This window comes from Oncorhynchus kisutch, linkage group LG5 (assembly GCF_002021735.2).
Source record: "Oncorhynchus kisutch isolate 150728-3 linkage group LG5, Okis_V2, whole genome shotgun sequence".
Taxonomy (NCBI): Eukaryota; Metazoa; Chordata; class Actinopteri; order Salmoniformes; family Salmonidae; genus Oncorhynchus; species Oncorhynchus kisutch.
Window position 1 is genome coordinate 31,091,789 of NC_034178.2, and position 24,421 is coordinate 31,116,209.

Here is a 24,421-nt window from a genome sequence, read left to right on the forward strand (position 1 = left end):
ACCTGAAATGCACAAAGTCCTCTACTCCGACAATTAATCCACACATAAAACGGTCAACCGAATCGTTTCTAGTCATCTCTCCTCCTTCCAGGCTTTTTCATCTTTGAACTTAAATGGTGATTGGCATCTAAACTTTCATAGTATTAACACGAGGACCGGCAACAAAGTTAGTCTTTCAATCACCCTCGTGGGTATAACCAATGAGGAGATGGCACGTGGGTATCTGCTTCTATAAACCAATGAGGAGAAGGGAGAGGCAGGACTTGCAGCGCAATCTGCGTCAGAAATAGGAATGACTTCTATTTTAGCCCATGGTCACGCAAACGCTCATGACGTGCGCGAGCATTGTTGGTGCAATAATTGAATAACAGATTCCTAAATGTACTTTACAATGCACGCGATGTGAGCGGTGTGGTCAGGGTATAAGAGGTCAAGGCGTATTTCAACTGCACCTTCCTGGCATCTTATGTCATGCAGCATACAAGAGGACAAGAGTTCATTAAAATACAATCTGCTCTCTAAAGAAACCATGAAGATGCATGACAAAAAAAAAAAAGTCATAGAGGGATTTAAGAGAATGTTATTTGACTCAATGATATTGAAATATATATTGTTCGAATCAGAGAGCACTGTTTTCCTATACTCACGACTGATGTAGAAATAACAGCTGGTTAAATAAATAAATGTAATATCAGGTTGTCTGAGGCGTAACTTAACACTGTATGCACTAGAATTGCACCGTACAAAACATTAGGAACACCTGCTCTTTCCATGACATAGACTGGCCAGGTGAACCCAGGTGAAAGCTATGATCACTTATTGATGTCGCCTGTTAAATCCACTTAGATGATGGGATGGAGACAGGTTAAAGAAGGATTTTTAAGCCTCGAGACAATTGAGACATGGACTGTGTGTGTGTACCATTCAGAAGGTGAATGGGCAAGACAAAGATTTAAGTGCCTTTAAACGGGGTATTGTAGTAGGTGCCAGGCGCACTGGTCTGAGAGTGTCCAGAACTGCAGCGCTCCTGGGTTTTTCATGCTCAACAGTTTCCTGTATGTATCAAGAGTGGTCCACCACCTATACGACATCCAGCCAACTGTGGGAAGCATTCGATTCAACATGGGCCAGCATTCCTGTGGAACGTTTGACACTTTGTAGAGGTCCAGCCCCAACAAATTGAGCCTGTTCTGAGGGCAAAAATAGGTGCAACGCAATATTAGGAAGGTGTTCCTAATGTGTTGTACACTCAGTGTATAGAGTGCATAGCATCTTTGTAATTGTGAAATAAACTAAAGTCCCATTAGGACTGTTATGAGAGGCCATCCGTGGGTGAGTCAGCTATCCAGTGACACAGAGCCATTGGAGGAGATAACAGGGGAAGGGGTATAACCTCAGGAAAACATAGTGGAGTTCTAATTAATTCTAATCCGCCAAACTTGAGAACACATTATGTAGATACCGCGCACAGCCTACTGTGCGATCATGATGATTCCAACCACTTTCTTTCGTTAACATGCTGGAATTGGATTTCTCTATAAAGGGACATTTTCTCCTATCTAATTGGTAACATCCAATGTGACACTATACTTTCTCTATTCATCTTCATATCAATTTGCGGTGGCTTTCTATTGCGTCACCTTTATGCATAACAACATAGACTGATGTAGAGGTCTCCAAAACCCAGCGAGGGGATCAGGGGCACAAGACAATTAACATGTGAGCGAAATGACAAATTGAGTGAATTTGACCAGACGACTGGTAGAACACGCTGGGACAAATTCAAATGAGCCATGTCTAAAGTGGGCAACCGGTCTGCCTTAACCACTTTGCTGAGAAGTGGCTCTTGAGGCAATTCAGCCGGGTCTCACTTCATCACTAGGGTTCTCGTGTGTCCTGTCCAATATCGCGGCATGGGAGTGAAAGCTAGCTGACACACACACGCGCGCGCGCGCACACACACACACACACACACACACACACACACACACACACACACACACACACACACACACACACACACACACACACACACACACACACACACACACACACGAGGCCAGGATACTCTGGGAACTGTCAGGATTAAAACACTTAGCAGTGCTCATAAATAGATGAGATATATATTTGGTAACCTTGTCCAACCTAGTCATTATAGTAGTCATCACAGTCCAGGGACATCTGTGGTAGGGCAACTGGTCGTTGAAGGGGACAGAGGACACTAAGGAAGGTATCACTTAACATGAAAATACCAAACAGTATTTTTTAAAATCCTAATCATACTGTTGACTAAAACTTTAGTGGAAAGCGACCTCATCCTGGTAAAATGGAAACAGTTTTTAACAGCAATATGATGAAAACTAGGTCTGGATTATGGATTTTGCCCAGAACCTTCATCCATTCCTAAGAATAAACCTGCATCCATAATATATTTGATTCAATATCGAGATCCGCCATCAAACTCCTGGCTTGCTGCAATCGCTAGTACAGTTCATCTCATGGAGTTCTGTATTGTGGCCAGCTGGTGGCGCTGCAGCAGGCCCAGGTTCCTATTGTAAAGTCCACATGACACCCTGTATGACATCCAGGTATAATATAATAACCATGGTGTGAGGGCTATGCTAGGAGGTACAAGTGATCCTATCAAACCACCTGCTGTGGGTGCTGTTAGGTGGGAACTGGGTACTGGTACCACCCCCCTGTACAGTATGAAGATGACCCAATCACCTGTATGGAGGGAGGCCTGCTGAGCTCTCCAGAGGATTACAGACAGATAGATAGCCTCTCTGTTTAATTACATTACACCAGATTACACCAGGATATGACACTCATAAACCAGCAAGCTACGTAGAGGTAACCAGCAAGATATTGATGACTGTTTTGACTGTCTCAGTAATCGGGGGGGGGGGGGGGGGGGTTACTGAGCTAACATATACAAGATGGTCAAGATGGTCATACCATGGACCATTTAGCTATTTGATGATATTTAGGACCCCTGTAGGTATAAAAACATAAGTCAAAAGTGATTTGATGAAACATTGGATTTGGCCTTACTGCTATTAGCCAATAGAAACACATTGAATAGCACGTTCATACATGGCAAAACAGATCATCAACAACAACTAAATCAAAAAGAAGTATGGTTTGAGTTGTCTGAGATGCATCTGAGAGATATTGGAAAGCATCAAGCAAAAAACTAAAGACACAAACAAAAAGGTTACATGTGTAACCCTGGTCCCCCAAAATGTGATTTATTTATCAATATTTTGCCGGTCGGTGCCAGGTTACCTTCAGACGAGTCTCGCGAAGCTTGTGGGCGTCATAGAGAAACACGGAGAACACGTTCATGTTCGTGAGATAGTTTCAAACCGCTCGGACCAGTGGTGGAAAAAGTACCCAATTATCATACTTGAGTAAAAGTAAAGATACCTTAATAGAAAATGACTCAAGCTAAAGTGAAAGTCACTCAGTAAAATACTACTTGAGTAAAAGTCTAAAAGTATTTGGTTTAAAATATACTTAAGTATCAAAAGTACATGTAATTGCGAAAAATATACTTAAGTATCAAAAGTAAAAGTGTAAATAATTTCAAATTCCTTATATTAAGCAAACCAGACAGTACCATTTTCTTGTGTTTCAATTTACGGATATCCGGAGTCACACTCCAACAATCAGACATAACTTACAAACTAAGCATTTGTGTTTGTGAGTCCACCAGATCAGAGGCAGTAGAGCTGACCAAGGATGTGCTCTTGATAAGTGAGTGAATTGGACCATTTTCATGTCCTGCTAAGCATTCAAAATGTAACGAGTACTTTTGGGTGTCAGGGAAAATGTATGTTTATTTTCTTTAGGAATGTTGTGAAGTAAAACTAAAAGTAGTCAAAAATATAAATAGTAACAGTAAAGTACAGATACCGCAAAAACGATTTCAGTAGTACTTTAAAGTATTTTTACTTCGGTACTTTCCACCACTGCCTCTGATGTTTTTTTCGTGAGAAGGTGTCTCCTGGTCTGACAAACACTTCTGTAGCTCGGCCACCTTCCACCGCAGATGCGGAAATCCGACATTGGCGGAAGATGTGGATTGAGATGCAGGGCATGATAACAGAAATCTCTAGTTATAACAGATGTATTGAGATGCAGCCCATGATAACAGAAATCTCTAGTTAAAACAGATGTATTGAGTTGGAGTTTATTTTATTATGCTAATTAATTCCATTCATTATTTATTACGCTCAACATCAATGCTACTTTTGACTAGAGGTCAACTGATTAATCGGAATGGCCGATTTCAAGTTTTCATAACAATCGGAAATCTGTATTTTTGGACGCCGATTTTGACATTTTTTTTTTTTTACACCATTATTTAACTAGACAAGTCAGTTAAGAACACATTCTTATTTTCAATGACTGCCTAGGAACAGTGGGTTAACTGCCTTGTTCAGGGGCAGAACAACAGATTTTTACCTTGTCAGCTCGGGGATTCGTTTTTGCAACCTTCTGGTTACTAGTCCAACGCTCTAACCACCTGCCTTACATTGCACTCCACAAGGAGCCTGCATGGCAGGCTGACTACCTGTTTCTCGAGGGAAGCAAGAAGCCAAGGTAAGTTGCTAGCTAGCCTTAAACTTATCTTATAAAAAACAATCAATCTTAACATAATCACTAGTTAACTACACATGGTTGATGATATTACTAGTTTATCTAGCGTGTTAATTTCTCATCGAATCCCAGCCTACTTCGCCAAACAGGTGATGATTTAGCACTGTCGTTGCACCAAACCTAACCATAAACATCAATGCCGTTCTTTAAAATCAGTACACAAGTATATATTTTTAAACCTGCATATTTAGTTAATATAGCCTGCTAACATGAATTTCTTATAATTAGGGAAATTGTGTCACTTCTCTTGCATTCCGTGCAAGCAGTCAGGTATCTGCAGCAGTTTGAGCTGCCTGGCTCATTGCGAACTGTGTGAAGTCCATTTATTCCTAACAAAGACCGTAATGAATTTGCTAGAATTGTACATAATTATGACATAACATTGAAGGTTGTACAATGTAACAGCAATATTTAGACTTAGGGATGCCACCAGTTAGATAAAATACGGAACGGTTCCGTATTTCACTGAAAGAACAAACGTTTTGTTTTCGAAATGATCGTTTCTGGATTTGACCATATCAATGACCAAAGGCTCATATTTCTGTGTGTTATTATGTTATAATTAAGTCTATGATTTGATAGAGCTGTGCTTCAAGCGTTGAGCTGTTTATGACTTCAAGCCTATCAACTCCCGAGATTAGGCTGGTGTAACCAATGTGAAATGGCAAGCTAGTTAGCGGGGTGCGCGCTAATAGCGTTTCAATCGGTGACGTCACTCGCTCAGACTTGGAGTAGTTGTTCCCCTAGCTCTGCAAGGGCCACGTCTTTTGTGGAGCGATGGGTAACGATGCTTCGAGGGTGGCTGTTGTCGATGTGTTCCTGGTTCGAGCACATGTAGGGGCGAGTAGAGGGACGGAAGCTATACTGTTACACTGGCAATACTAAAGTGACTATAAGAGCATCCAATAGTCAAAGCTATATGAAATACAAATGGTATAATAGAGAGAAATAGTCCTATATTGTCCTATGATAGCTACAACCTAAAACTTCTTACCTGGGAATATTGAAGACTCATATGAAAGCTGGTGGTTCCTTTTTACATGTTCTCATGTTCTGATCAAGGAACTGAAACATTAGCTTTTTTACATGACACATATTGCACTTTTACTTTCTTCTCCAACACTTTGTTTTTGCATCATTTAAACCAAATTGAACATGTTTCATTATATATTTGAGGCCAAATAGATTTTATTGATGTATTACAGTGGGGAGAACAAGTATTTGATACGCGGCCGATTTTGCAGGTTTTCCTACTTAAACAGCATGTAGAGGTCTGTAATTTTATCATAAGTACACTTCAACTGTGAGAGACGGAATCTAAAACAAAAATCCAGAAAATCACTGTATGATTTTTAAGTAATTAATTTGCATTTTATTGCATGCAATAAGTATTTGATCACCTACCAACCAGTAAGAATTCCAGCTCTCACAGACCTGTTAGTTTTTCTTTAAGAAGCCCTCCTGTTCTCCAATCATTACCTGTATTAACTGCACCTGTTTGAACTCGTTACCTGTATAAAAGACACCTGTCCACACACTCAATCAAACAGACTCCAACCTCTCCACAATGGCCAAGACCAGACAGCAGTGTAAGGACATCAGGGATACAATTGTAGACCTGCACAAGGCTGGGATGGGCTACAGGACAATAGGCAAGCAGCTTGGTGAGAAGGCAACAACTGTTGGCGCAATCACCCTCGGTCTGGGGCTCCATGCAAGATCTCAACTCGTGGGGCATCAATGATCATGAGGAAGGTGAGGGATCAGCCCAGAACTACACGGCAGGACCTGGTCAATGACCTGAAGAGAGCTGTGACCACAGTCTCAAAGAAAACCATTAGTAACACACTACGCAGTCATGGATTAAAATCCTGCAGCACACGCAAGGTCCCCCTGCTCCAGCCAGCGCATGTCCAGGCCCGTCTGAAGTTTGCCAATGACCATCTGGATGATTCAGAGGAGGAATGGGAGAAGGTCATGTGGTCTGATGAGACAAAAATAGAGCTTTTTGGTCTAAACTCCACTCGCCGTGTTTGGAGGAAGAAGAAGGATGAATATAATCACAAGAACACCATCCCAACCGTGAAGCATGGAGGTGGAAACATCATTCTTTGGAGATGCTTTTCTGCAATGACAATGACCCGAAACACACAGCCAGGGCAACTAAGGAGTGGCTCCGTAAGAAGCATCTCAAGGTCCTGGAGTGGCCTAGCCAGTCTCCAGACCTGAACCCAATAGAAAATCTTTGGAGGGAGCTGAAAATCCGTATTGCCCAGTGACAGCCCCAAAACCTGAAGGATCTGGAGAAGGTCTGTATGGAGGAGTGGGCCAAATTCCCTGCTGCAGTGTGTGCAAACCTGGTCTAGAACTACAGGAAACGTGTGATCTATACCAAATATTAAGTTCTGCTTTTCTGATGTATCAAATACTTATTACATGCAATAAAATGCAAATTAATTACTTAAAAATCATACAATGTGATTTTCTGTATTTTTGTTTTAGATTCCGTCTCTCACAGTTGAAGTGTACCTATGATAAAAATTACAGACCTCTACATGCTTTGTAAGTAGGAAAACCTGCAAAATCGGCAGTGTATCAATTACTTGTTCTCCCCACTGTATATGAAGATAAAAGAAAAGTGTTCATTCATTATTACAAATAAATAAAAGAAATTGGGCGATTAATCGGTATCAGCTTTTTTTTGGTCCTCCAATAATCGGTATCCGCGTCAAAAATCATAATAGGTCGACCTCTACTTTTGACCATAATAAACTCAAAGATGAGAGCTGCTCCTACTTCTTATCAAAGATAAAGAGACCATACTACTTCCACAGAGTGGCGCACAGTTTGTTTATCAGTGAGCTGAGCTGGTGGCCGGCCCAGGTGGAATAAACACTGTTTGTATGAACCTGTTATTAAAGCTGCCCTGTTATCAGTCCAGTCCACAGCAATCCTGCTAGGACAGCATCATTTCTCCCTTAAATATGTGCCTTCAGAATGAGGGGCCCTGGGCTAAACACCATCTCCGCCAGGCCTGACTGCCTCCTCAAACCGATTGCTTCTGGCAGGGAATCAGATAGGAGGGGGAAGTCATTTAGCTCCCTGCACTTCTCTACAAGCACAGGATGGCAGGAAGCATTTCAATCTCAGAGTGAGGTCAAGGGGGGACCCCATACAGCTTTGATAACACAAATCCCAACTCTAATTCCACTCTCGCCCCATTCCTACAGTATTATTCCACTTTCAATGAGGAGTGAATGCAGGCAGAGAGGGATTCAGAAGGTGAACACGCTCCTCAGGTTGAGATCACATACACTTTCCATGTAGAACCCTTTTTGGTTCCAGGTAGAACCCTATGTGGAAAGAGTTCTACCCGGAACCAAAAAGGGTTCTTCAACGGGTTATCCTATGGGGAGCCTTTCAGGTTCTAAAGTGCACCTTTTTTTCTAACACCATGCCCAAACCGGACGCGTGCGCAAATTGATTTTGTCCCCCCACACCAAATGCGATCACAACACTTAGGTTGAAATATCAAAACAAACTCTGAACCAATTATATTAATTTGGGGACAGGTCAAAAAGCATTTAACATTTATGGCAATTTAGCTAGCTAGCTTGCAGTTGCTAGCTAATTTGTCCTATTTAGCTAGCTCGCTGTTGCTAGCTAATTTGTCCTGGGATATAAACGTTATAAACAAGTTGTTATTTAACCTGAAATGCACAAGGTCCTCTAATACGAAAATTAATCCACACATAAAACGGTCACCCGAATCGTTTCTAGTCATTTCTCCTCCTTCCAGGCTTTTTCTTCATTGGACTTTATATGTTTATTGGCATCTAACTTTCATAATATGGTGTATTACCACAACTGACCGGCAGACCTCAATTCACCTTTCAATCACCCACGTAGGTATAACCAATGAGGAGATGGCACGTGGGTATCTGCTTCTATAAACCAATGAGGAGATGGGAGAGGCAGGACTTGCACCGTGTTCAGCATCACAAATAGAACTGGCTTCTATTTTAGCGCTTGGCAATGCAGACGCTCGTTTGCGCGCGCGAGCAGTGTGGGTGCAATGATTGAATAACTTTGCAACGCTCACGCACGCGAGCGGTGCTGTGGTCAGCATGTAAGAGTGTAGAGGAGGATGGAGCAGGTGAGACAGAAAAGAAGGGAAAACTAAAGGGACGTCAGTCTCTTCATCTCACATCAAACTTCCATCCTCTTGGTCGTCTGTGCACAGCAGATGATGTCTTGAGGCGCCAGGCTTCAAGAAGCAACACCACCAACAGCAGAAGAAGAAATCTCACAGACGAACAGATGCTAAATAATGAACTAATGGTATTGTTCATACATCTCTCCTTTCTGAATGAATCAAAACAATGGCAAACTATACCAGAATCCCTTATGGTCTACAGTACCACTCAGAAGTGTGGACACACCTACTCATTCAAGGGTTTTTCTTTATTGTTTTACTTTATTTTTTATTTTTAACCAAAAAAAGTGTTATATTTTAGATTCTTCAAAGTAGCCACCTGTTGCCTTGATGACAGCTTTGCACACTCTTGGCATTCTCTCAACCAGCGTCATGAGGTAGTCACTTGGAATGCATTTCAATTAACATGTGTGCCTTGTTGAAAGTTAATTTGTGGAATATCTTTCCTTCTTAATGTGTTTGAGCCAATCAGTTGTGTAGTAACAAGACCAAGTCCATATTATGGCAAGAACAGCTCATGAAACTGGCTCTCATGAGGACCGCCACAGGAAAAGGAAGACACAGAGCTACCTCTGCTGCAGAGGATAAGTTCATTAGAGTTAACTGCACCTCAGATTGCAGCTCGAATAAATGCGTCACAGAGTTCAATTAACAGACACATTTCAACATCGACTGTTCAAAGGAGACTGTCTGAATCAGGACTTCATGGTCGAATTGCTGCAAAGGGAAAGGGAAAAAGGGGGATACCTAGTCAGTTGTCCAACAATGTAATCAACTGAAATGTGTCTTCCGCATTTAACCCAACCCCCATGAATCAGAGCAGTGCGGGGGGCTGCCATAATCAACATCCACGTCTTCGGCGCCCGGGGAACAGTGGGTTAACTGCCTTGCTCAGGGGAAGAACGACAGATTTTTACCTTGTCAGCTTGGGGATTCGAATCAGCAACCTTCCGGTTACTGGCCCAACACTCTAACCACTAGGCTACCAAAAAAAACAATACTAAAGGTGACCAATAATAAGAAGAGACTTGCTTGTGCCAAGAAACACGAGCAATGGATATTAGACTGGTGGAAATCTGTCCTTTGGTCTGATGAATCCAAATTGGAGATTTTTGGTTCCAACCACCATGTCTTTGTGAGGTTGTGTGGTTCCCACCGTGAAGCATGGAGGAGGAGGTATGATGGTGTGGGGCTGCTTTGCTGGTGACACTGTCTGATTTATTTAGAATTCAAGGCACACTTAACCAGCATGGCTATCGCCATCCTTAGTGGGACAATAATTTGTTTTTCAACAGGACAATGACCCAAGACAAGGGCTATTTTACAAAGGAGAGTGATGGAGTTTGAGATGGTTTGGGATGAGTTGGACCGCAGAGTGAAGGAAAAGCAGCCAACAAGTGCTCAGCAAATGTGGGAACTCCTTCAAGACTGTTGGAAAAGCGTTCTAGGTGAAGCTGGTTTAGAGAATGCCAAGAGTGTGCAAATCTGTCATCAAGGCTAAGGGTGGCTACTTTGAAGAATCTCAAATCTCAAATAAAATTAGATTTGTTAAAAAACAAAATAGGTTACTACATGATTCCATATGTGTTATTTAATAGTTTGATGGCTTCACTATTATAATACAATGTAGTAAAATAGTGAGCAATGCAGTTAACCCACTGTTCCCAGGGCGCAGAAGACGTGGATGTTGATTATGGCAGCCCCACCCGCACCGGTCTGATTCATGGGGGTTGGGTTAATAAATTCAGTTGGACAACTGACTAGGTATCCCCCTTTTTCCCTTTCCCTTTGCAGCAATTCAACCATGAAGTCCTGATTCACACAGTCTCCTTTGAACAGTCGATGTTGAAATGTGTCTGTTAATTGAACTCTGTGACGCATTCATTTGAGCTGCAATCTGAGGTGCAGTTAACTCTAATGAACTTATCCTCTGCAGCAGAAGTAACTCTGGGTCTTCCTTTCCTGTGGCGGTCCTCATGAGAGCCAGTTTCATCATAGCGCTTGATGGAGTTTGCGTTTGCACTTGAAGAAACTTTCAAAGTTCTTGAAATGTTCCGTATTGACTGACCTTCATGTCTTAAAGTAATAATGGACTGTCGTTTCTCTTTGCTTATTTGAGCTGTTCTTGCCATAATATGGACTTGGTCTTACACTACCCCTGCCTTGTCACAACACAACTGATTGGCTCAAACACATTAAGAAGGAAAAATATTCCACAAATTAACTTTTAACAAGGCACACATGTTAATTGAAATGCATTCCAAGATACAAACCTCATGAAGCTGGTTGAGAGAATGCCAAGAGTGTGCAAAGCTGTCATCAAGGCAACAGGTGGCTACTTTGAAGAATCTAAAATACAACACTTTTTTGGTTACTACATGATTCCACATGTGTTATTTCATAGTTTTGATGTCTTCACTATTATAATACAATGTAGTAAAATAGTAAAAATAAAGAAAAACCCTTGAATGAGTAGGTGTGTCCACACTTCTGAGTGGTACTGTAGACCATAAGGGATTCTGGTATAGTTTGCCATTGTTTTGATTCATTCAGAAAGGAGAGATGTATGAACAATACCATTAGTTCATTATTTAGCATCTGTATGTCTGTGAGATTTCTTCTCCTGCTGTTGGTGGTGTTGCTTCTTGAGGCCTGGCTGCTCAAGACATCAGCTGCTGTGCACAGACGACCAAGAGGATGGAAGTTTGATGTGAGATTATTATTCTGCACGGTAGAAAATAGTAAAAATAAAGAAGAACCCTTGAATGTGTAGGTGTGTCCAAACTTTTGACTGGTACTGTATGCTGAACTCTGGTGTTGGCAGCATCAGCTTCTCTCTCTCTCTCTCTGAGGACATTCTGCAGCCATCTCCATGCCTCCCCTCAGAGCACTCTCAGAGTTTCCAATGCGAGACGAGTGAACGTATTCCCTTCAACCAGACACAAACAAGACCACAACAAGGGCCCCGAACAGCACAAACACTCTCCCTGTCAGTCAGGAGCAGATGGGTGGGGAGGAAGAGACCTTTTATATCATCAACACTCTCTCTGAAATTGAGGTGAGCACCTTTGGTCTGCAGAAAGAGTGAGTGTAGTGATCCGGATCACCTTTGTGACAGCACTCTCCGTATCTATGGCAACGTGCACACAAGTGATGCTCCAGTTTAAACTGCTTCAACAGGCAGCTTTGGTAAGGGCTTTAGACGACCAAACCCAACCTGTTCATTCACCATCACAAAATTCCTGCATGGAAAGCAAAGGCTTGATCTACCGAGCAATGTGCCCTCAATGTACAGGGGTTATTGGACGTATGATCAGAGATGATATTCTACTGTATTCAAGGGACTTGGGGGACAATGCAAAGAATCACTTACATCTGCGTATCATGCCATTGAAAGGCGGTAATATCCTCAGTGTGATAAAGCAAGTGAAGTATCCAACTGCAGTGCTATTCTGTCCTCCTCCAGGCATAGGAGCCTTGGATATGACAGGTATTTAATTTAAGCAGATTCTCCACAGTTGGGATGGATCCAAAACAGATGTAAAATAACGAATGTATCAGTGGTTTAAAATGCCTAGATCGGTTTGAAAGGGCATATCAGCTCAAACCGCAAAGCTAGAAAATGAACAACCTCCTCTCTTTGAAGTCCAGACCACACCAGTCAATCAAATGAAGAAACCTTGGTTCAGGAAATTATCTCACACCGCCACACGACGAATCAGGTGGCAGAGAAAGTAATGACGGCCAGTCAAATGAGACGAAAGACATTGTCGTTTGCGGAGATGAGATAAGACCTGTGTTCTCCTCTGACAAAACAATGTCATTTCTTTTTTTTTTACCTCGGCAGTAAAGGGTTCACACTTGAAACGAAGGCCGACAAATCTCATACACACCATCCATGGCCTGCAAGGGCTCTAAGTAATGATGAGATGCTAGCTAGGATTTATGGATCAATATTTAACATGGGGCAGCAAATCAACACTCGCCTGGGTCGTTCTTTGTGTGTCTGTTGATCAGTTTATTAGTGCAATATGTGAAGGGCCTGATCCCCCTCTCAGACCCAGACACACACATACACACCTCAGCTGAAGGAGTTGCACAAAGGACTGAGGGCTGGAATCCAAACCCTGCTGGATCAATACCCCAGCCTCCCAATTCATTTTCTCACAGGCCATTGGCTCACATTCCTCCTTAACTCTTGATTGGTCAATAAATAATTTAAAATGGTGACAGTGCCAACAACTCTATAATTGTGCATCAAATTGGCGCCTTACCCATCTGTCTAATCAAAACATGTTTTGTAGCAGCCATAACATAATTCACTGTAGTTGTAAATCGGCACACTCCACCATATTTACTCAATTCTTCCTAAAATGTTGTAATTGACTAGAATGTTTTTGATGTGCATTGCTCATAATGAGACTCCTGTGAACTGACCGTAAGTGGCTGAAGGTGATGGCTAGGATTAATAGCACTTCTAATCATACTACTGCTGCCTCCTGCTCTGGCAGCCTTTTCGCCTCAGTGTTCGTCCAGTATGGAATTTCTAGGCTCTCTGTTTTTGCTTCCACTACAGACTCGGTTCATTGCCAAACAGCCAGACCCTGACCCTGAACGTCCGAGTAGTGGAAGAGAGGGGAGATTAAGGATGTGCAAGGTCTGCAGAACAACCCACCCATAACGCCAGCTCACTGTCCGATCAATACTGTAATCACTTCCTGGTCTCCCATCTAACAGCCTGCCTATAGTGGGCTATCTATTATTCTGTAAAATGGCTCAAAGCCTTTAGCTAATACACAAGGAAAGCTCTCCTGCTTGGACAGAGTGACCATGACACCCAAACGGACAGTGAATGGTGTATGAGTGCCAGGACTGCTCTTTTTGGGGTCTCTAACCAGTCCCAGTTCGGCTTTGTAATTAGTCTGAATCGATTCAGTATTGCAGCAGTTTGAAGTACTGCTCCTGAGCTTGGGTATTGTTTACGGGTACAGTATCTTGACATTCTGAGCAGTGCTAAGTGGTTGAGCAGTGAGTTCTCTTTCCAGCATCATCAGATCAGAACAGCAACCTATGGAAAACCCACTGACACCTCCACCAAAGTAACGCAAGGTAACGCTCCGCTACGTCAAGTCAGTCGCCATACCCACAGAAAGGCTTTGGATTAGTCACCCAGCCACAGCACAGCACATAAATAATGCATCCGTGCAAAATGATTAATGAGGCAATCAATTATGTGACAGCATTCAAAGAGAAACTATTTAAATCCCTTCTCCCCAAATCAATCTGCCTTTTAGTGGACTTTGCCTTGAGAAATTAACAGTTAAAAACGGATCAGATTGTTTTTTTGTTTCATTTATTTGCAGTCAAACCAAATATATGATTTAAAAAAATATTTGATTCAATTTCCAAAGTCAATATTGCTTATTTCACATCATTCGCTTGTGACTAATTCTGTACTTTAGCACTTTGTGAATCCCAACAAGATGGAGTAAACAGATGTGATCATTATGATACAGTGTTTAATGAGAAACATGAATACTTTTGGTGACAGATATCGTCCTTCAGCAGCCCTATGCCTGGCGCTCACGCTCCTCAACCACAAGTAGCACTAATTGGAGTTATCGATCTAATGACCCACAACATGATGGGTGATGAAGTGAGAGCAGGCGCAGGGCTGTGCCGGGCTGGTGACAGCGGGTGATGATGTCAGAGCAGGCTGGAGGGCGGCGAGGTGAGGGTGTGTCGGCTCTTTAAGGTTATGCGGGGCACCAGAACAGCCCAGTCTGGCTCTGCCACATAACCAATTAGACTGAGAGGGGCAGCTGTAGCTCTGCTGTCAGCTAGATGAACTCTGGTTCAGACTTACCCCGAGATTGACGGCTAACACGGATGGAGAGGGGGGGGGGGGGTGATTTCACATTTTTGCCTGCTGCTGCTCTACCCTCAATGAATGCAAAACACTTTGGGTAGACAGGCTGGAAGACAGGCTGGGAGGCAGGCTGGCAGGCACTGCTCCTGTGTAGGTAAATTGAGAATAGTCTCTTGACTTTTCCCACATCCCATTTTGCGAGGTTCCGTGGGTAGAGTCAAACACTACGGACATGAGGATGTAATCACGGTGATCATGACTGATCAAACAGAGCATTGGGCTGCACAGTTCAGAAAGGTCCCAGTGTGCCCGGGGGGGGGGGGGGGGAACGTAACAGAGAGACACTGTGCTGCCCAGACTGATGTGTAAACCTGCCTACCATTCCAAAATTAAGAGAAGGTCCTGTAGAGGACGCATAGCTCATCGCCATGGCAACAGGTAGCTGTCAGTCAAACAGGGGCAGCCTCTACTATAGCTACTCTACTGTGTCTCTACAACTGACAGGGCAGAAGAGGGCATCATGGACGGGCTCAGGTGACAGGATGGGCCTCATGGGGGGGGGGGGAACGGGTGCAAGTGAAGATAGTGGGTCTTACGGGACACAAAGCCAGGGCAACAGGTAGACAATTAGTCAACTTGACTGCTACAAGACGCTTCACTTAACATTGAACTGCTACTAACTTCTCACCCAGATAATCAGCAGTCCATTCGTGGCAGAAGGCCCCTGCTCATCCATCACCCGTACAGTTTTATATCGTTGAGCTACAGAGAAACTGACTGCGGGCTAGCAATCTTTCACCCCGGCTTGCATACGATTGGGCCGAGGAGAAGGCGATGGCCTTTTGCTGAATTACATTCTCTTTAATCAATGACACCGCAGCGTCTCAGACAAATATCTCGGGGAGAATGGCGAGGGGACTCTATATTCATCATGTAAGTGTGTGATGTGACTAAAGGATGAGCCAAATCCATCACTGTGTCAAGTCCCGGCGCACATCTAGCAAAACAAGAACAGAAAAGGAATGAGACGATTCAGGGGTAACTGTAAAGAGGAATTATCAAACGATCCAAGGCAAACCAGAGGACACATGTGGATTGTTGTATTACTTCTTTCTGTAGACATTCCTCACATATTATACATAGAGTCCCTTCTGATGTAGGAAGGATATCCTCATGTTCAGGAAATAACTGTTTAGAAAAGGCAATGGAAAGCATTGTGATTGAAGCAAGCATTTTCCATACATCTTGAAGACGGAGAGAGAAACAATACAATGCTTTAGCTCATGGCCAGACTCCCCTGTACAACAACAATGAAGATAGGCAGCGTCCTGCCAGATTGGAGACAATTTCCAACATGGATGTGCACTGTTGGGTACTTGAGTCGGCATGATATTGGGGCCTTGGTTTATGCGTACTGTAATCCGTGAGCCAGTCCGAGTCACATTATGTCCATATCTGCAGTGCTGATGCTGTCATAGCGGGGGTTGGGGCTAATGATTTCGAAAAGCTCACTTGAATTGAGAGCTTAAAAAGACTGAGAGCCCATTACATTATTTATGCTCCTCTTTGAACGAGGTGACATTCAATTATTCAAACATCGACATTTGGGGACGATTCCGTTTGGTTTGACTTTTGTCTCTCCCAGGTCCTGCATAGAGTTAGCTCGCTCATAGCTGCCCTGTCGGTGACCGTTCCCTGGGAGAAGCTATATCCTCTCCAGAAAAAAAAACACAAGGTGAAAGATTTGAACAAACACCCTAGGACTGCATGAGAACTACCTGCAAAACGTCATCATAACAGTCCGTAATGAAAAGGATGGAGCAGAAGTCAACTGATGTAACAGAGCACATTAACTCGCTTAGTTTGCTGGGAAGGAAATAGTCCGGCATAGTATCAGTTGAAATCCATTTTTTTATTCATGAAATTGGAGTGAATTAACTATAAATACTGTAGTCTTAACAGCCCAAGTATGAGTCATCATAATATGATTGCCCTCTCTCTTTATGTAGTGTTGTGTCTCTCTTGTCGTGATGTGTGTTTTTTCCTATATTTATATTGCTTTTGTTTTAAAAATCCCAGGCCCCCGTCCCCGCAGGAGCCCTTTTGCCTTTTGGTAGGCCGTCATTGTAAATAAGAATTTGTTCTTAACTGACTTGCCTAGTTAAATAAAGGTTAAGTAAAAAATAAATACAATTGCTGTGAAAAGATCCTGCCTCACTGGATTTCAGTAGGCTCCAACAGCAGAGACTTGTTTCCCCTTTGGAGTCTTGCCCTGGTTTTAAAGGAGGTGAATGATCAGGGGTCAGGGATTAGAGATCAGGGGTTAATACCTGTGCGTCCATGAGCAGGTGCCTCATCAGGGCCATGGACTTCTTCAAGGTGTCTCTCTCTCCGGGCATGAAGGCCTCGCCCTCCCGGGACAGAGTGCCGGGCCTGGTCACCATGAAGTGGACTATCTGGTCATTCAGACTGTTCAGGGACTGGACCGCTAGGAGAGAGAGTGAGACAGAGAGAGGGGGGGGGAGGAGGTTCAGGGCCATGCATATTTAATTTGACTCACACACAAGACACACACAACATTTACAACAATAAGACAGTCTGCCTTTCCATCCATTGCCATGGTGACCTGTCAGCTCAACTGATTTCCCTCACGCTGGCTTTGCTCTCCCATCTTCTCCCTCCCTGCCCTGGCTGATCTCTCCCATTTGCATTCTGAGTGCTGAGCTATAATCGCTCCCATCCCCATTGCCACAGCTACAGCACTGCTCCCTCCACTGGTCTCCTCTCAGCATTAATCCCTCTCTCTCACGTAACCATGGGGGGGGCATCATTAGAGTAAGTCCATTACCGGCACACAAGTCTCACTCCAGTCCATTTGCTGCATTTGTTCATGCTGTAAGCTCCGGCGATCATGCAACCCTTTGTTTTTCAGCCACTAGAGTCGAAAGCAACAATATGCGCAGCACTTTCAAACTAACACACTATGTTCACTTCATAGAGACCTCGCCGCAGAGGCTGTAAATGCTCCATTAACCTCTCTGGCCCAAACCCCTGTGATGGGAGCACTAATGTGACCAAGTCCTGTATGATGGATAATGACGGTCTTCACTTCAACAGGCAGCTGTGCAGACCACACAGGCTATAGTAGCTGTCTAGGGGTGAGAGGAGGAGGTTGTGCTTGTCTAAGCAGGTCAGCATATCAGACGTTAGAGCAGATGACATTTGACCTTGTGGTGGGAGGCCACACTGAGGTGAAGAGGAGGGTGACCTGCAGAGTAGGTTGAGAGGTCAGCGGGAAGTGGAACCAACACTGGTCACGTGTGACCCCGTCCCAGATGACAACCAAGGACAGTCTATCAACACAATGATGAAAGATTTATGTTCCCACCTTTCAGCATTTCATTTAACTGCAACAGCATCACACAGGCAGGGAGACATGTTTATGAGCACACAGCCCCGCAGGCAGGCAGCGGCACACATCAAATCAGGGGGAAAATGTAATGTTTATGGCACCGGTTGACGAATGGATTCTAATTTGACATTCAACGTTTACGAGGTGTACAGTACCTCTTTCTGGCTGAAAGACGGGCGGCGGGCAGACAGGCTGCAGTGTAATAAAATGCTGCTGTTGAAAACGACATTCTGCCCAACGTGGGGAACAGACTGTACTCGGAATTTCCATTCAATGCATTCTGTCAAATGACAGAGAGATAGCTCAGCTCAAAAAAAAAGAAGCTATTCTTTAACAATCCAACTTCAATATGGCAAAATAGAGTGAACATGCAGTTCTCTCTCAAATAGGTTCCCACTATTCACATAAGAGGATAAAACAAGCTGAAGGCAGGTTATTACAAAACCATCTTAGAATAATACTCCAGTTCTCCTCTTTACGTCCAAGTAAAGTTCTGTAACAACCTCTAGACTCATAAGACCCGTGACTCCTTACATTAGTGTAGTTCCCGGGTACACAACTCCGGTCCTTGAGGGCCACAGGGTCTGCCGATTTTCATTCTACGCTTTTGATAAACGACTGTTTACCTCTGGGGAAAACAGATATGTACACTCTCTGGGAAATCACTAACATGAATTGATCCGTTATGTTCCCGGTAGAAACGAAAACATGGGCGGCCCTCAAAAAGGACTTGGTGAGGTGCTCTCCTGCACACGTTCCTAGCTTCACGTGTAATCATATTCACAAAGCAAGTGCAAAAGCAGACAAGGAATTAGCATGGAAATGAACACACGCCCCTTTATTCTACAGAGAGTACAACGGTAGAGGAAATGTCAACGCTTGTTTTTCAGATCAATGATTGAATACCTTGCCTAAGCATTCAAATCACCTGGAGAGCTGACCATGTGTGAACTCAAGCATTTGATAAGCATAACTGAGAGAAAATGTTATCACTGCCCTTTCTCAGCAAGCGCTACACGGCTTATATCATTATAAATATAGGGAAATGTCTAGTCCCTTCACTATTTGCTCAAGCATACATCTTTAAAGTCAATAGCGTTTTTGTCTTTCAGATAGCCCTCTGAACAAGGTCTCTGTAATAATTGATGTTCCCAAAATGTACTTTTTACTCCATACATTTTCCCTGACACCCAAAAGTACTCCCTGACACACTTATCAAGAGAACATCCCTGGCTCTGATCTGGCAGACTCACTAAACACATGCTTAGTTTGTAAATTATGTCTGACTGTTGGAGCGTACCCCTGGCTATCAGTAAATGGAAAAAAACAAGAAAATTGTGACGTCTGGTTTGCTCAATATAATAAATTTTAAATGATTTATACTTTTACTTTTGATACTTAAGTATATTTAAAACCAAATAGTTTTATTCAACTAGTATTTTACTGGGTGACTTTCACTTGAGTCATTTTCTATTAAGGTATCTTTACTTTTACTCAAGTATGACAATTGGGTACTTTTTCCAGCACTGCACCTGTGAAACAGATGAGGGGAGCTCATTACAGGGTCTGTAGAGCCACTAAAAGACACAATGGCATCAACAATGAACTGTACTGAGACCAGTCAACAGCAGAATCATAAAACTGTGAGAAAACAGTTAACTCTTATTAATGTAATAGCTCTAGAGGGGCATTTGGCGCTTAATTTCTGTGTTTTGTGATGTTTGTTAAAATATCAATCTGCATAGTGTTTCCTATGGGAGCCAGATTTGTTTCGCTACGGTGTAATAGCAAAACTAAACAATTTAAAAGGTAATGATGTGGTTTTTCACCCAATCCATCGCATCCAGCTCTGCAATCTAGATAAATGAGAATATTCTGCTGGAGCAGAGAGAAATAAAGATGAGCGTTTCAATTCTTCAGCAGCTTTGGGGATCCCTCCCTGCCCTGGTGCTGTGGTACAGTCTCAGAAGCCTGTCTACTGCCAAGGCAATTTAAAATAAGTTCTAAGGACTTCCCTGCAAACAATAATCAGTCGTTAGGACGTCCCAGAGACGTCACAAAACGTTGCCTAAACTCATCAGGACGTTGTGTCAAGGTCCCCTGGAGGTTTGTGCCGGGGTTGTTTTTAGGACGTTCTTGGGACGTTGCGCCATGATCTCCTGGAGGTTTTGTCTTTTTTTTTGTGTGCCTGTTTTGCATGTTATTTTGGCATTCATTCATGTCACATATCAGTTTGCAAACAACGTAAAAAATAATGTGGTCCCTCTCCCCCCTAAGAATTTAGCCTACTGACTTGATGTTGCACATGTATCCTATAGCCTGTTTTAGAGGAATGTCATCCTCGAATATTGTAAGAGCGGCCCATGTTCTGATTTACGTCGCTGTCCATTTCAAAAGGGCTGAACAAATAGTTATATCAACTGCTCGCTCATTAATGTCTGCATCCAAATGACGGCTTGTCTCTTATTGGCTCATCGTTCCCTTATGCCATAGTTTGTCCATCTCAATTGTTATTTTGCCTCATTGGTCTCTCTCATGAATTTCTTATTCATAATTTTAGGAAATGTTGGAATGATTTCATTGTTTTGCTTACTTTGTCTATTATAATTAGCTCATGTGCTTTTCTTCACGAGGAGGGGATACTATATCATGTTGTTGGGTCTGTAACCATGTTTGCCAGTGACAGTCTCTTCCCATAAAAAAATTATAATTCAACATAAAGTTCAGTAGTAGACCCATGTACTTCCAGTTGATATTGCGAGAGTTGTTTAGTTCGCGAAATGCGCTGTCTGTGCACCAGTATATTGTCAATAAAAGTGGATCCATGTGACTGTGTTTTCCTTGCGTAATTAAATAATTGGCCTAATTAAATAATAACGTTGTATAGTGGCTTTGCTGGCATGCATCTAAAAATATTTCCATACTAAAATCGCCACTGGTCATGGTCCCCTGTAGGTTTTGTCTTGTTCCCGGGGACATCACCTGATGGTCTAAAATAAACGTTATAGCTAGGGCAAGCAGACCATAGTTTCATTACACATCCCCCCCCTTATTACTGTTGCCAAGCCCATCGAGGCTCTGATAGGTGACACACTGATCCATTCACAGCTCTTTGTCTTTTGGCAATGCTAAACAGTGCTTTTAACACACATATTTGACACAATTTGACATACATGACATTGTGTATGTTTAGTCATACAGTAATGACTATTTAACATGTCCTCATGTCGGATGTACTCACAACTTGTTGGGTCTGTATCAATGACTGAATTCACCTGTAGGCCTATTCCGACACTTTGCCCATCAAGGTACATTTCAGCTATGTTAAAAATACACTCAAGAAAAACTATTATATTTATCATAGTGATTCCTTGAGTAACATTAAAGCCCCACCAACGTTAGAAAACTAAACAAAAAAAACAAACTCAAAATGCTGAAATAAGTCAATGAAATCAATGAGAGAAGTCAGATTAAGTGATAATTAAAATAGCAGTGCAGTTGGCACTCTTTTGTGGAGAGATGTGTTATAAGTAATTGTGTAGGGAATTCTGTAATTCTTCAGTCTTTGTGGCACAGCAGAAAGATCAGCATACCCCAGATGCAGAGGTTGTGAGTTTAAATCCCAGGTGGGGTCATATTGATATGGTCAAATGTAAACATACTGTCATTGATTTGATATGAACACTATTTTAGCTGAAAAGTGTACAACTTACCTCAAAACCAGATACCATTTCATTACTTTACTTATAATGGTTTGGGACACCTGGAACAATCAGGGGAGCCTCAGGGGACATTGCCACAACGTCCCAAGAATGTTCATGGGAACAAGAAAAAGGTCCCCCAGAAAACATTCCCTTGGGACCATCACACAGCGTTCTTAGAACGTTCTCAGAACGTCAGACGGATAACGTCACACCAAAACCTTTAAAGGACCTAATGGGAACATCGCTGAATGTCCTCAGGACGTCTCCTGTTTGCTGGGTTCACACTTCAAACCCAGGCCCAGGGCTGCATCAATGGATGAGAGGTCTCCAAGGTTCTGAGACCACCAAGAGAATGCCACTCGGCTGCGTCTCAATTGCACCGTTGCCAGGAAAGCACCCAACACAATTATGTTGGGAGAACAAAGCCTGTATTGAATCTAAACTAAAGGCTATACAGTAACATGATCTGTTACTTTCAGAAAGAGGAGAGATTGAGGCTCATTTTGAGGCTTTGGAAAGCTTACAACTGTAATGCTAATTGTAAAGCTGCTCAAACACAGGCATTTGGACAGAACCATTATAGTTTAGAGGTTTGCTTTGCATAAAATAACCCAATCCCGCTCGGTATCTAACAGCGTCCACACAGGCCTGTAATTTTATTGTTTACCACATTGTTCTGCTTCACTATCCGAAGGGTGCAATTCATCCCCCGACTGTCTATGCATCTAAATTCTCCAGAGAAATTGGACACTTTTCTCAAAACCATGCTCCAAACAATATATCTAATTGAGAGCTAAAGTGTCCCCTTAGAGAGAATCAAATGGACCTTGTCGACCTCTCAAAGAATAACTGCATTTATTCTGCAAAAGTAAATCCTTGCTGCAATAGGGATAGCTGCCAAAAACCCTACTATGCATTGACCACAGTGCTGGCTCCAAAATATTTCCTTTCTGAGGATAGAATGACAAATACTTCACCTTGGTAAGCCTCATTCCATGGTCCCCCAGTTCCTCAGAAAGCAACATATCCTGTCACTCTCAACATTGATGTGTGACTGTGTGAAGATGATGCTTAGCAGATGGAGATGTGTGTGTGAAGCTTAGATGTGCTCTATTTTGGGGGCGGAGAAGGAAATAAAAACACAGCACTGACAGCCACTGGATCCAGGAGGCTGATCTAAAAAAGGAACTATACAAGGTTCTGGAATTCTGTGCGTCATGGTTTGTGTTCCCCAGAATCAAGAATCTGAGAATCCACAGACCTCAGTTTATCCAAAACAAACACCCAGACTGGCATACATACAGACAGGCATACATACATACATGACAGGCATACAGACATACATACATACATACATACATACATACATACATACATACATACATACATACACAGATAGACAGGGCTTGGGTTCCCCTGCTTCGCTCTGCTCCATGCCTACCAGCTTGCAGAGATCCCTTGTGTCCTTATCAGATGTGTGATTCCTATGGCGCAACAGTCTTGCTTTGGTTTGTGTGGAACAAAACCTTCGGTTCTAATCACGAGCTCAACACAACACTTCAATCTGTGACAAATGGGAAACACTCACATACTCTATACAGACCACAATATACTAAACACACACCACTGACACTCGTACATTAGCATATTAATAAATCATAGTAGACATGTACTATCGACACCTTTCCTAACGAGGAAAGCTTTTTTAAATAGACACTAAGTGGTTGCTGTAGTGTTAGGGAACAGCACCAGCAGCATTAGCCTAGTGTTGACAGCCCAGCACACACAGCAGAGGCTTTAGTGGAGCTGACTTTAAGGTGCAAAGACGTGCTTGTATACAGCCGAAATCTGGTCCTTACAGGAGTTTACATAGAAAACTCTTGAATGAGCTATACATGCACTTCTGGTTATAGTTTAATGATATACAAGTCTGCTTATAAACTCAGTCAACTATTTATGAATTTGTTCATGTATTTCTTAACATCAGTGAATACATGTGTATAAACCATTTATTACGTTAAGAACCTTCAAATTGCAATCATATTGTATTTAAACGATGAACAACCTTATCGGGCCTCACCCGAACCATGGAAAAGAGCCCAAGATCATTATTCCTCCTCCACCAAACTTTACAGTTGGCACTATGCATTGGGGCATATAGCGATCTCCTGGCACTCCGCCAAACCCAGATTCGTCCGTCGGACTGCCAGATGGTAAAGCGTGATTCATCACTCCAGAGAACGTGTTTCCACTGCTCCAGAGTCCAACGGCGGCGAGTTCTACACCTCTCCAGCCAACGTTTGGCATTAAGCATGGTGATCTTAGGCTTGTGTGGCTGCTCAGCCACAGAAACCCATTTCATGAAGCTCCCGACGAACAGTTATTGTGTTGACTTTGCCTCCAGAAGCAGTTTGGAACTCGGTAGTAAGTGTTGCAACCGAGGACAGATGATTTTTACGCACTTCAGCGGTCCCATTCTGTAAGCTTGTGTGGCCTATCACTTTGGGTCTGAGGCGTTGTTGCTCCTAGACGTTGCCACTTCACAATAACAGCAC

At 42.8% G+C, this 24,421-nt stretch overlaps 1 protein-coding gene across 3 annotated transcripts in view; it reads right to left on the reverse strand.

Annotated features, from left to right (window-relative positions):
* The window catches only part of kaznb (kazrin, periplakin interacting protein b), a 150,419-nt gene that overhangs the window by 107,611 nt on the left and 18,387 nt on the right, over nucleotides 1-24,421 (reverse strand). For all 3 annotated transcript variants that reach the window (XR_004210001.1, XM_020483015.2, XM_031824851.1), the window contains exon 2: nucleotides 17,081-17,238. Coding sequence is in view for 2 of the 3 variants with exons in the window: in XM_020483015.2 (XP_020338604.1) it covers nucleotides 17,081-17,238 (158 nt within the window). In the remaining variant the exon portion in view is untranslated. The remainder of the gene's footprint in view (nucleotides 1-17,080; nucleotides 17,239-24,421) is intronic.